Genomic DNA, 14721 nt, shown 5'->3' on the forward strand with positions numbered 1-14721 from the left:
CGAGCGGGTGGAGCTCAGTGGAACAAGATGCTGAGTAAGACAGTTGTAGGCGACCGACATGGTTCCAATTAAATTTCCTGAACTGAAAACGCAGTGTGAAATAGTTAACGGTTAAAGTCGGCCCCTGGAGGCCATTGGAAATCAAGTGTACGGTTCTTCCGCATTGGCTTCACCTTTCAGACCCGGAGGTCTGGGCTCACGACATCCTGCGTCTGTCCGTATGAATAAAAACAGACTGTTCACTCCTGCTATTAATGTTTCTAAATAAAATCTGCCGTGTGCATTAAATATGTTCCTCTTCACTGTATATTATCGTGTCCAAATGTGGTTAAAATGAGGCTTATAATTTATTTCAAACCTTCCCGCAAGAGATGGCCTGGTCTCATTATAGTTTCTGTCGTTAAATATACAGTGGCCTTCGCAGATTCCTTCTCATTAACTCAACTGATAAGTGATGCGGTGCTGTGCTCCTCGTCTGTATGTTTCTTGTGTCTTTATGTATTAATTACAGCGCTTCCTTTCGCCACTATGTATTAATATACATATTTCATCTACTGCCTGAATCCTAACGTTTGTCTCCCAACAGCCCATGTGACTCCAGCTGAATCCTTTTTGGATGTTATATAACACACAGCAGTTAGTATGATGGGAGGCTGGAGATTAGCTTTAAGAAATGCCCCCCCCTTTGAATGACAGCGCATCCATCCACCCACTCCACCTCCACCTCTGGGAAGCGATACAGAGAAGAAAAGACTCCCCCCCCCTCCTCCTCCATCCCAACCCCCCTCATAGTGTGAGCCTTGAGCATCTGGAGAAAGCATCGCTGACATACATAGATACATACGGTCGTCTGCATGGCTTCTGCAGGATCTTAACATTACAGAAAAACATCTTAGCGAGATCAGAAGAACATAAATGTCCCTGTGAAATCCCATTCGCTGCCGTTAGCTCGGCTACGTCGGAGAGATGACAGATGCTGCCTCCGGCGCCTCATGAAAGATTCAGAAAAAAAAAGTTTTTAAAGATGTGTCAGACAGGGATTGCACTTGTTGGAAGAAAAAACAACAAATTTTGATGAAGCCGGCAGGTGCCCAAGGGAGAGTTTGCGTTGCCGCAGGGAGAAAGTGGACTGAAGAGAGAGAAATAAACATGCAGACTCTAAACATTACTTCATCTCAGCTCACGGTTGCCCATCTGGAAGACAACACTGACTGTGGGCAATCCATGTTCTGACTCTAAATGCACCTCGTACAGTCATCAGTAGGCAAAGCAGAAGTAACTAATCAAAGTTTTACAGCTCAACTCTGTGAGATTTGTCTCCTGTGTTCGTGAATATCCGATGTTTCAGTGGGCTGAAGAACTTTACAGATCTTTTGGAGGCTGTTACTTTCGGATAGCAGACCCCTGAGCCGTGGTCGTATGCTCTGCATGGACCTACAAATATATCTCCCAGAAATCTGACATCTCAGTCACAGATCCACGAATCTGTTGCAAGGGAGAAAAAGTGAAATTCACAAACTCACCGTAAAATCTTTGTAGCCACCCTCTAACTTGGAAAAAAGATGTATTCCAGTAGAGTCCTTCATACTTCACACTACATACTTCAGGAATAGCTATAAATAACTTTACTGACAAAATTATCTGTTGGATAAACAAAAGATTTCCACTATCCAGATTGAAGCTGCAGGCAACAAACATTGAGATAATATTCAAGGCCTTTTCAAGCTTCCATGTTTTCTTCTTGTCAAGATGGAAAAGCCTCCAAAGTACCATTAGAAGACAATGAAAATAACAGTGTCAATAAACTTATGCTTTATTGATACATATTTCAATGAAATCCAATTTGTTGTTACATTTGAAAGGGTTCAGCTTGAGGTCGACACATAGATAAATATGGTGTCAGTAATAAAGGGAGCGTCATTTGATTACATTGGTGTGGTTTTTCCAACATATGAATCAAACCCCATCATATCGGTCAATAACAGGTCAGCGACATTGACTAAAGCGGATGACATTTTTTAATAAATGGCTCGCAATACCAATACATCAGTCTCCCCTTCTTCTGTATGATAAACGGTGAGATGTAGGTCCGTGGTTCCAGCTCTGTATTGAAGCTGGGGGGTAAAGCTGTCAGAAAGTAGGACAGCGAGGGGAGGAGGTGGTTTGTAGACCTGCACTTCAGTCTTTTGTAGTCTTTGATCCTGACCACGGTGGCTTAGCTTCACATGCTCGCTGGCTGGCCCAGACTCAGCAGCGGCCTATAAATACCCGGCACGTCTGTAACCAGGTAACCTCAATACCGAGCAACACTTTAAGATGAGAGGCCTTCACACTCACGTCCCTGCGAGAAGAATTACTGATTACCAATCAATAATAAAGCAGGACACCGTCAACATGCATTGCATCTCAAATGAGGTATATAGCAACCTGTACTGTGTCTTTTAATTAAAACAAATGGTTACAATGGAACAAAAGCTTCATGTGTTGTGGTGCCGACCTGTTTGCATTGGGAAAGACTTTAAAATCCTATCCACATTTTTACCATGAGGAGCATTTTTTCTTTTGAATATTTTCACTGTCGGACTACCTGCAGTGTTTATGTGTTACACACTCAATGGGAGGCTCCCTTTGAACCGGTATGGGGCAAAGATGTTCTCTCTCTCTCTCTCTCTCTTTCTCTCGCTCTCTCTCTCTCTCTGTCTGTCTCTCTCTCACAAACACACAGCAGACCACAAAAGTGGCAGGCATACATTTTGGCCGTGCAGTTTCTAGAGCGCCCTTTGCACTTCTTTGTTTCTTTGTCTCAAAGTCAAGAATATTTGCATGCTTCCTCCTTTCAAACTGTATTTCTAACAAGTCAGTATGTTACCATTACCAGTCGGAATATTTATTCTGCTTTCCTCAAAACAATATAGACAGATTCATAATGTGTAATTTTGGGGAATGACTAATTGTATTCTTAATGTACAAAACATACCATGAATAGGTTCTCCTCATAGCAACCTGTTGCCAAACAAAAACAGTACTTTTACCTCGCCGATTGTAAAATACACTTAATTGAAACTACAGAAACTACATGAAAGTCATTAAACCCATCTTGGTTAGTTTTTTCTGCCATTTTAATAATCACCAACTCTGGTTTTGTCTAAATAAACCCTTCATTTCTCAGGTTACTAACGTGTTTTCCCGACTGGTCTCTCTCTCTCTCTCTCTCTCTCTCTCTCTCTCTCTCTCTCTCTCTCTCTCTCTCTCTCTCTCTCTCTCTCTCTCTTGCTGGCTTCTTTGTTAGTGCTCCTTAAGCTCAGTGAACGAGTCTGTCGCTAAGCAATGAAAGAGTCGTGGACATGCATTGTGTGCATAGGATTGTGGGATATTTCGGACTGCAGAGGATACAAACGTGCATCCTCAGTCTAAATGAAGGAGTTGGTCCTCGGTAGGAGGATGACGTGTCATCCTGGAAATACAAGCGTTTAAAGAAACCCCCTAAATGTTACACACACTGTCGTGTACACACACACACACACACACACACACACACACATCCACTTCCAGGGGCCGGGGTCCGGTCACAGGAAGAGTGGGTGCTTGATAGAGCCTCTGACAGGACAACATGGAGGCAACTATGGGAAGTCCAATAGTGTTGGTCAAACACAATTTCACACACACACACACACACACACACACACACACACACACACACACACACACACACAGCCTTGTTGATCCCACGAGGCGTCGGTAAAAAAAATACAACACAACAGGGGAGGTAGTTTTGATTTTGACAGCCTGGGGAGGAATTGAGCACACACACACACACACACACATACACACACACACACACACACACACACACACACACACACACACACACACACACACACACACACACACACTACTCCTTACACTGGTGTTAATTTACCAGTACACCTGAAGCTAAATCTGAATACAGTACACACACACTCACACAGAGAGAACAACTCCAGAGGGGCTCTGTGGTGACCGTTTCCTCTTCCTGTTTCCTGCTGCTTACTGAGACTTGAGATGAGTCAGTCCTCAGGGGAGTCACTGCTAGCTCTCACACACATGCACACACTAGCACGTAGCCACTCACAGACGCAAACCTCTTGTTCCCACATTCGCATTTAAAAAGGTCCATGTGGCATTTAAAATGTCAGAGAATCCGCTTCAGAAGAATTGCTATTCCTATTTGTACAACATGTAGACGCAAGGGGGCCATGACTTGTAGCCTCGGTCTCCCTCCAGCCGTACTGGTGCCAATACTACTCCAATTTCAGCTAATTTCCTAGCAATCTTGTTACAGTAGGGAGAGCGTGCTACCTAATGCTTCTCGTCTTGTGTTAATCTCTTTTCCCAGTCTTACCGTCACCTATCTGACATCATAAAGAGAGGTGCAACCAGATGGTCTGAAAACTGTTCCATGGGCCGTTAAACCAAAATATGAACTCAAAAACGAATTAACTTGCATTGTTAGCAAGAAAACATGAGATGAAATGCTTCATTGATGTATCAGTTCAGCCCAAGTTGAAGTTGAAGGGTGATGGTTTTTAACTTTCTATGTGGTCCATAAAGATGATCCAAAAAGACATGCTAACACCCTTATACTGCTCTGCACGCTGTACATTAAAAACCTAGGGCTGTTGTTGTTGTTCCTAACCTTTGTGCTTGAGCTCTAAGTCAAGAGGATTCTTAGAAGACTTTGACCTCGCGGTTAGAAGTGTACAATACAATGTAGAGGCCTGTCAAAGCAACAAATGCCTATTTAAAACACATCTTTTCGGTCTGCATATGTCACAATGTTGGACAGAAAATAGCTGTTACATTCAGAACCAAACCCACTGGCGCTCCACGACGAGCCTACTCGTCTGCCATTGTAGGCGTGTGCCTGTACCACCTACGTATATGTGATGCCTGCCACGGTCAAGACGTCCAGCGTTGCTCACACAGGGCACAAACAGATGTCCGCAATCATCAAAGAAGTTTTTTTTTCTCTTCTCTGACACCCTGAAACAATCAAAGAGACAATCCATCTCTGCTGCAGCTGGAAAGCAGGGAGGCATGGAGCTCTCCGGTTGAGCAATCATCAGCAAGCAAGGGTTGGGTGTGTCTGTGTTGTTCTTTAAGGGTCGGGGGGGTTGCACATGTGTGCGAGCATTCACGCTCAAGTAAAGCCAGTTGATATGAAATGTGTGATTCTAGTGAAAGCGAATGTCACAGTCACTCGCAGTCCATGGATTACACATAGAGCTTTCAGCACAACAGCTTTCGAGCAAGTTCAATTGAATTGCTCTGGACACAACAATAACTCCAAAGGCATTGAGTGGAAGGAAGTAATGCATGGGAGCTTTTTCAGACACGAACATTGTAAGTCGAGGTAAATGCTCTGCGGACACACATTGGCTATTTATCCACCGTGCTGACCGAATTAAAGTTAATATACGCTTTGTGCTGAATCGCAGTCAGAAGTATGCCGGTTTGATTCTGAGCTTTGACTCCTATTAAACAGTTTCTTCTCAAATTTAAAAAGGAAAATGCAAATGAATGCGACTTTGTTAGCCAGACACAACTCCACGCACACCCTGAGCCTTCCCTCGCTCCAGCTCCATGTTTGCAGACGACACCTCTGTATTATTGATCAGAAACAATTACTTCAGCGCCCAGAAATAATCCAGACGGCCGACTTGGTCATGGCAGACAAGGTGTAACTGATAGTGGTGTGCCCGTGTGCCAGCATGCACATTACAATTGGCATGCAGCCATTATTAATGCTGGCGCTTGCCTGCTTTTGGCCAAATGACCGTCAGGGAAAGGTCTGTTGGGCAGACATCTGTCAATAAAATCAAATGGATTGTTTTTGCATTTGTTCATCCAAGCAAACAAACTCACTGTGTGGTTTCTACTAGTATGTTTTTTTTAAGGCCCCATTTGCGTGCCCAAAACACCACAAACTTGCATAAGTTCAGTTTTTTCTGTTTATTTGGATCTTTTTTCATGCTTTCTCAGAATAGAACAGCAATTGAAACAGCATTTTGACCTTGATGGGAAAGTGCGGCTCTGCACTACAAGCCAGATGAATAGAGCTACAGTAAGTGGGTTCACAGTTCCTTTTAAAAACGTAATTGCAGGTTAAACCTACTGACACCTATGAGGCTATAACGTTAAACCTCTTCCACCTCACTGGAAAGACTCCTTTGTTAATGCACTTGAGCATAGCAGGGGTCTGGGAGGATCCTCCGAAGGCCAACATGGGATTTTTCTTAATAAAAGACCAACATCATCCTAATATATTAACCATCCGCTACACTTTTAGTCCGAAAAGGCAGCTTTCAAAATCTCGGACGTGATTTGTAGACCACTGTTACTGCAGCTCGGCCGTGCAGTACAAAGACACACCCCAAGTATCCATTAGCTTGGAGCAGACATATGATATCTGACCACACCGATCTGCTGGAGAGAGCACGGCTGAAGGACAAAGGACGGACAGAGATGATGGAAGGGCTGTTCAGGAGATGCATCAGCCTTATGTGGGTTTCCGTGGTTAAATTTATCACAGTCAACTGAGGAGGAAGACACCAATCAATAAACCCTCTTTGTCTGTCTCCCTCTTCCTTTCCATCTTCGCTTTCCCCTCCCCCCCGGGGCTTCCATTTTCCACCCCCCACCAAAATAATCAGCATCTGCATCCACCTAAAACTGCGAGCGAGCCGGTGGTAGTTTATGGTAATAGAACCCACTGGGGCTGAGTTGACACTGTCTTTGTAGGCAGAGGTCAATGGAGAGTCACGCGTGAGGCTTTTAAACACGTTCGCCCCGCAGATTGATATGCTAAACACTCAATAACAAGTCCCCTCGAAAGGCTCAACAAAAATATTAACATACTGATTTTATGATTTCTTTTTCTTCCAATAAGTCGTTTGACTTCTCGAACTGTGTGTAGAGGCAGATTTCACTGGAACAAGCCTACTTCAAAACAAGTGCAGACTGGGAGGAACATTTCAACCTTCATCTGTGTCTGATTATTGGAATTGCCGCACAGTATCTGCAGTGAACGCGGGGTTGAGTTCAATGCAGACGGATGAATAGAACGCAGCTGCAAAAACAAAAGCATGCCGTATCCCTCTCTTATTGCCAGATTATCTACATATCGTACGGCTAAACACATGCAGGTGGGGCATCTCCTGGCCCATTTGAAGGAAGTTGCGGTGCGGCAAAATCTGCATAGTCTACGCAGAAAGGAACGCGGCAGATGATCTGAGGTTACTCCGGCATGGAGGAGCCCAGCCCACATGAAGCCCACAGTGCTCATCAATCATCCAGATGTGCACAGACAGTCTTTAAGATTTGAAGTAGGGTCTTTAATCATAGTTTTTAAGTACATTTCAGGATCTGATCCTCCATTTAAAACTGAAATGTGACCAAAAAAGTATTAATTTCACAGAATATGACATTCTTGGCCCATCTTTCGGCAATAAATATGCTTATTTAGTTGAGTGTAACACGAGAACATTACCATGCATCAATTTTAGGCATTGAAAAGAAATGCTGGAATGAATGACGACGCCCCCTATTGCTGTTTAACAGGCAGACTTCATTTCAGCATGAAATACCAACATTATGCATAATTATCTGAGATTACTTCATTGTTTTAAGTACACCGTGCGTTTACTAGTTATCACACTGTTACACTCTGATTGAGAGAAGAAGGTCCAGCCTGATGAATGAGATCAGTGTGTGACTTTAATAAGCAGTTTGGTGGCCAAGAGTTTGGCCAAGATGATGCACTACTGTTGCTGGTTTCAGCGTGTTGCTCAACTGAAGTACGCTGCATTATTTAATAGGTCAGTCCATGACACTCAATATTTCCAAGTACGAAGCGACTGCCTGTCATGGGACTGGAAAGCTCCTGTCAGCACTTTGATTCTATTTTTGAAAGGAGCTGATACGAGATGACCGGAATTAGCAATAAACTAGAAGTGAGACAATTAGTCATTGGCTCTTAGGGAAGATCATGTCACAACCAAGGATGCAAGACGTTTTCACACGGGATCAGAGGGGTTACGTCAGCAGAGATCTATAATCTATCTACTGTGCAGACAACGTGTCCTCCAGAGCAAAACTAGGTATGCTTATGGTGAAATCCACTGTTTTGCCTCCATCATATAGCCACTAAACACCTCCACTGATAAAATAAAAAAAAAACAGCAGGAGGATGTTTTACCTCTCAATATCTTCTCTAAACACCACCTCGCTCTTTGTCAAGCAGGTTTCGGTTCTCCCTGCAGAGCCCACAACCCTCCATGTGTCTACAAGACAGATGTGCTAACCAGATGTTCGTGCACTGAGAGGAAAGGGCTGCAGACAGACCTGCTGTATTCGTCAGTTTCCCAACGACTGCGTCTCCGCGCGGCCTCGGTTCGGCTCTGAGAATACGGAAAAGCCGAGAGCCGTTTGTCAGATGGATCAGTGTTATCACGCGTTCGAGTGCACGCGGCCTCCTTTTTGAGTCTGGTCATGTTTTCGAAGACCTAATTTCCACCGGGGACTCGTCCCGTACTGCTGGATTTCTTCCCAGCTTTGAAGGTGGAGCAGTCGAGAAGAATCTTCTGGCGGCGTGGTTAAGGTTGCCTCATGTGAGTTCAGTTCAAAACATGTCCGGCACAACGTCAGGCAGAACAACGCCGTGAGAGTACAACTGTTGGACCCCGAGAGAGAGAGAGAGGGAGAGCGAGATATGCAGCACGTGTTTCCTCACAGAGTCTATCAAGACTTCCACACAAACTGGCAACGTGGATGTTTTATTGAGTAGCAGTCCGGCAGCTTTTATTCAGAAACAAACCCCCCCCCCTTAAAAAAAAATGGAAAGAAGCTGGAACTGCAGGTGAGTGGCAGCTTCCTCCATCCCCTCCTCACTCCATTAGCCTCTGCAGAGCCAGCCAAGCGAGGATTACGGGGCCTGCTCGCTGTCTGATTTCCGAGATGTTAAATTCTCTCTGGGCAATGTGGGATTCACTCGAGAGAGTCATCAAAGTGTTGTGCTTCGGCAAACTGAAATCACCGAGGAAAATGAGGAAGATATCGGCAAGAAAGTGGAAAGAGTTTATCGTCTCATGTGAAACTGATCAGGGGGAAAGCGACAAATTGAACATTTGAGCCGTTTAGCGTCACGCTACGATAAGAGCTTTCCAAAGAGGGATTTATAGTTTGGGGTACCAGTAATCAATCTCATCAAAGAGAGTTTGAGCGTTATATTCTCAAAACAGATTTGTTAGATGGAACTTTTACTAAAACAAAGCACTTAAAGAAAATGTGAAAGCTTAACATTCATGAAAAAAACACTTTGATTTCATGCAGAGAGTACGATGAGTCCACTCTAAGGAAGGCACAGCCAGCAGCCTGTTAGCTTAGCTTAGCATACCGGAAAGCGGTAAATGCCGGGGAATAGCTACTCCAGCAGTGCTGAGACACAATTTGAATACCAGCACCTCCAATGTTTACTGATAAACACATAATTAGTTTGTTAAACCTGTGCAAAATATAGTCTATTGTTAAGCAGCCTACATTTTGTTAAGCTAAGCTAGCTAGCTGTAGCTTCATATGTAGCATACAGACATGTAACTCGGCAAAGACAAGGATACAATTTAGTTGATTAATCACACATTGTGTTTTTGTGAGTGCATATATATATGTGTGTGTGTGTGTGTGTGTGTGTGTATGTATATATATATATATATATATATATATATATATATATATATATATATATATATATATATATACATACATATATATATATGTATGTGTATATATATGTGTATATATATATATATATGTATATATATGTATGTATATATATGTGTATATATATATATATATATGTATATGTATATATATGTATATGTATATATATGTATATATATATATATATATATATATATATATATATATATATATGTGTATATATATATGTATGTATATATGTGTATATATATGTGTATATAAACATGGCTTTTCTAGAAGCAGCTTCTGCATATAATTTCGTTTCATGACACTGTTTTTTTCCTTAAAACGCTTGAAGGGGCTGAATTTGATAAGAAAAGCACATGAATGCAAAATCACAAGGATGAGCAAATCTACAAAGCATTTTTTGGGGGGTTCAGGAGTGAGAATGAAGATTTGTATTTGAATATCCTGCAGTAATTCACTAAGCCACTGCTTGTTGTTCTTTAGACTTCCTCTGAAAATATTTCCCTATAAGGGGAAAGAAAGGAACTTGCCAGCGGTCCAAATGTGTTTTAATTATAGACGACTTAATGAATAGATGACTTCATATCATCAGCTTCTTGATTCAGCTCGGCACGCCAGCAAAAATGAGCGTTACAACGGGGATAAAAAAGGTGCTGTTGACCGAATCCAAAGCTTTTCTCATTCCCCTTATCTGTTCCAAGAAATATTTTTCATAAGATCTGCAGAGCATTGTACAGTAAGTGGCTTTTTTTGTTCATACATATTACATCGTTAAGAGGTCACCTCAGGGACGGTATTAACATATCATTAAGTCAGAGCCTTCATTAAAGCTTCTACAAGAGACTTTCATTTTGCGTGGACGTGCTTGAACGCAGCACTGTTTCCGAGCATCAGAGTAGAGTCCCTTTTAGAAACGCTCTCATCAGAAGGCGACAGCAAAGTGAATAGTCTCGGCGAATATTAACCGATTATCTTCTCTGTTTTCAGTTCACAAACACCAAAATGATCAAGAGTCAGAACACGCAGCTGATTTTGCCAATCGTGTTGATGCTAATGCAAGAGGAGATGAGTTGAATGGTTCATTGTAGGAGGACATTGTGTTTGCCATGAACAGGGAAGTGCAATAGACACATGTTCCTTTTATTTTTATATTAATCATAAAAAATCAAGTCAATTCACGTTAAGTTGTACAACAGAAACCACTATTTATTTTTATTAGGAGCAGCTATCACAGTCAGCGTTTCACTTCTGATACGATGAATATGACAATCATATCAATTTGCATCACTGTGTCGCTGAGTTAATGCAGAGGCTGTATTTTCCCTCTCAGCTGATAATAACATTAATCACTGATGTTGTTATAACGCTTGGTGTAACTGGAGTATTTTTAGCATCCTATGATATTCTAAATGCCCCCTTCTTCCCAGATCGTATGGCCGCTAGATGGAATACGATGACGCTCGCAGTCGATCAATATGTCCCTGTGTTGGTCCCGCTGACACACATGCACACGTTTGAAACTAGGACACGTGACCGTCGTCTCATAGACGCCTCACATCATGTGCGCCAGCGTCCGGCAGTATGCTCTCTCTCTCTCTCTCCCTCTCGATTTCTAAGTATACCTCCCGTGGACTTCACGAGGGCAGCAGCAGGGCTGTCAAAGAGCTGCAGACAGTTTCACCGCACTACAAGCAGAGTCCTATCAAAGTAATGAACCCGAGGCCAGACTTGTAACCCCTCGTAAAGTCTGCGCGCCGAGGCGTATTCGCTCTAATGAGAGGAAGCGATTAAACTGCTGGGTCATGTTGCTGACTCCAGCTCGAAGTCGGAGTTGTGAGGAAAAGCTGTGTGTTGATTAGCACCAGCAGTGCCAGTAAGAACATCTACTAATGACACTGAAGGCCATTAAAGTTGCTGTTACAGCGAGGGGAGGGGAAGTGCAAAGAGACGGCGGAGATACGCACCGAGACCTGCATTCTAATTTAAAAACCCAAGTCCAAGATAAAGGAGCGCTCTCGCTCTCTCTCTCTCTCTCCTCTTTTATCAATAATTTTGACTACGTTCCATATCTTCCGCACGAGGACGAGAGTAGGCGTGAAAGCACATTCGGCTAATTCCGTTTCAGTCTCTGGGGGACAGCTGGCAAACGCAGCGAGGGCGGATTCGGGCTGTCGTCACCGGGGAACCGAGCCTCCACCTCGTTCTGTGTCACCGGGCAAAAAAAACGCCCCCCCGCCGCCGCCTTACCTTTCCAAAGTCCCTGACGTCGAACAGGTCAAAGGCCTCGAAGAGCTCGCTTTTCTTCATGCCGAACGCGTCGCTGCACGCCGCCAGGAACGTCCTGATGTTCTTCAGGCACAGGAACTGTGTCGGGGGAGACAAGAGAAGGGGTTCATCTGTGAGAAACAAAGCCCCGACGTGCACAATAGATATGACGTGGCCTTCATTTTCATTCCCAAAACGCCACAGGATGAGCTCACGCGCTGCTCTGCAGTATAGCGTTCACTCTGGCTGTCTGATCGGGGGCATGTAGCGGAGGACCTGAGAGGCACACTGGAGGACCACAGCTCTGAAACACAGATAAATTGCTGTATACGGGCGCCCCGAGGGCGTCTTGTTTCATTAATATGATGGATTTCCTGGTGAGACAGGCCGGTGGATTGGTGCGTAATAATTAGAAAGAGATCATTCATCATGCAGCAGGGAGAGCGATCTTACTTGCTCCTACTGTGAAAGTATGATGTAACTGCGGTTTTGACAATGCAGCGCAAATGCCATTTAGATTTCTCACCTCTCTGTTAAGAGACGGCCACACATAATTCGCGTAAAATCTCCATTCATTCGGGATTTCTGTCCCGCAATGTGTTGTTAATTATCATCTCGGATAACCAAAAGTTTGTTTTCGGTTCGGTTTGTTTTATGTCAAACAAACGAGATAGCAAATTGCTCCCCGGGAGGGAGCAAACTGCAAATGTAAAAAAGCAAAACAAATTGAGGGGATTCTGTTGTCTGCTGGGGCGAACCCAGTCTGTAAACTCATCACGGTGTTATGACAGTTCAATTTCAGCCGAATTTCCGCGGAGGGTAACGAGGTTGCTGCCGATAATAAAGTCTCTTCATAACTCTTCCTCAGCTACTTTTTTATTCATTGCCAGCTTAGTCACAGGCCCGGCTGATGGTGCACCTTGACCTGGGAAAATTGAATCAAACGATCAATACGCAACTCCTCTAATAAACAAGGTCATTTACTGACGGTGTTTTCTGCCTCGTCTGCATCCTAAATCTAAATCTTGCTAATGATGTTAATGGGGCTTCATCCTCAAACGATTTATCCAAATGAGGCGGCAGTTAGCGCTCAATGCTGCCCAACGACACCGATGCGACTGAGAAAGCGGAGGGAGGCGGGAAGGGAGGCCGCAGCGTTAAGTGATGCTTTCTGAGGCGGTTCGCTCTATTCAGGAAGAGTGGCAGGCAGAAGTAGTGAAGGGGAAGGTGTCAACACATGGTAGTTGCAGCAATTAGCCTTCCTGTAGTTGACACAGGGCGGAACAAGTGAGGGGGCTGGTGAAAGGGATGTTTCGGAAAGGGGTGTCACATCACTGTTCGCCACAAATTACCTCACATGTGCATGTTTATGACATTTACATTGCCGCGAAAACTACTTCGTTGTGACAGTTTTTTCAATTTTGAGGGATTAAACGCCGCCGCGTTTCACCACAACATGCAAATATTTGCAGCCGTTACGACGATCAGCTGTCAGAGGAAGATCATAACATTTGTGGCTTTGTGCAAACGGATGCTCGCATGACTGAACTGCTACGGAGGAACATCCGCGTCAATGTCGACACGTGCAAAGACAACAGTGTATCACAGCCAACACAGAGGCTGTGCGGTTGTGAGGCGCCGCGTCTGCACCAGTACAAGGAAACAGCTTCTGAAATGAATAAAAGCAACTGGAAACACTGGATTCCTGCAGAAGAATATCTCAATATTCTTTTGAATCATATAAAATGCTAAGTTATTGAAAGGTGAGTCAGGTTTAGTTGCATGGGAGGACCTGCTTTTAGATTTTCCACCACAACTTCACATTTACTATAGTAAGTGCATCTATAGCACTCACTATCTAACCTGATTTGAAATGATCCAGAGATGCAGATCCATATTACACACTCATCTTCTCCTTTTTCAATTTCTTGAGTAACGGGTTGACAGGAAGTGGATTTCATTAGGCCTTTCCTGTTTCTCAAAGAGAGCTCAACCCCCTGCCATAGCGTTGACACGTGGAGTTCATACTCAAAGGCCTGACTTTAACCATGTTTGACAACCGTAACTTAACAAACTTCAATAATTGAGTCAGCATCCAGTTGAAAAAAAGGAATATATCTCAGCTGAAAGGAAGCCAGAAGAAGGACTTCTTCTGTTATTCATGACACACCTTCCCCCCCAAAATCAGATTTGTCTGCACGACGCATGTCCATGCATCAAATATGAAATGCCTTTCCACTCCGATTGAATTAGGCTTTACAGATGGCTTCACAAATAGAGAGAAAAGCCCCCAGCCAGCGAGCTCCAGATAAGACGCAGTGTAGAGCAGCGAGTGAATAATATTGAATGTTTACACTTGTAGACATCACTTTCTTTTATCAGACAAGCACATCTTGTCTGCCTGGAGACTCTGGAGAGTCCCAAAGGACCTCTGTATATTATCTGAGGGAAGCAGCTTCACAGAGCGCATATGAAAGACAGCGTCTCTGCTACACTGAGCTCGAGACAGTAGAGAGGGAATTGTATTAACAAGAGTGCAGCAAAAAGAGGCGAGCAGTAACTGTTCAGCTGGCAGCTCTTCTTCTGCATTACTGACTCTCTGGGGCTCAGGGTGTGTGTGTGTGTGTGTGTGTGTGTGTGTGTGTGTGTGTGTGTGTGTGTGTGTGTGTGTGTGTGTGTGTGTGCGCGTGTGTG

At 43.8% G+C, this 14721-nt stretch overlaps 1 protein-coding gene across 3 annotated transcripts in view; it reads right to left on the reverse strand.

Annotated features, from left to right (window-relative positions):
• Positions 1-14721, reverse strand: part of LOC137788585 (guanine nucleotide exchange factor VAV3) — a 79611-nt gene that overhangs the window by 54924 nt on the left and 9966 nt on the right. For 2 of the 3 annotated variants that reach the window (XM_068581463.1, XM_068581462.1), the window contains exon 2: positions 12010-12126. The exons of the other annotated variant lie outside the window; for it this stretch is intronic. In XM_068581463.1, the coding sequence (XP_068437564.1) occupies positions 12010-12126 (117 nt within the window). The remainder of the gene's footprint in view (positions 1-12009; positions 12127-14721) is intronic. 3 annotated transcript variants of the gene reach the window in all.

This window comes from Clinocottus analis, unplaced genomic scaffold (genome assembly GCF_023055335.1).
Source record: "Clinocottus analis isolate CAN_PGR_092001 unplaced genomic scaffold, fCliAna1.0.p SCAF_18, whole genome shotgun sequence".
NCBI lineage: Eukaryota > Metazoa > Chordata > Actinopteri > Perciformes > Cottidae > Clinocottus > Clinocottus analis.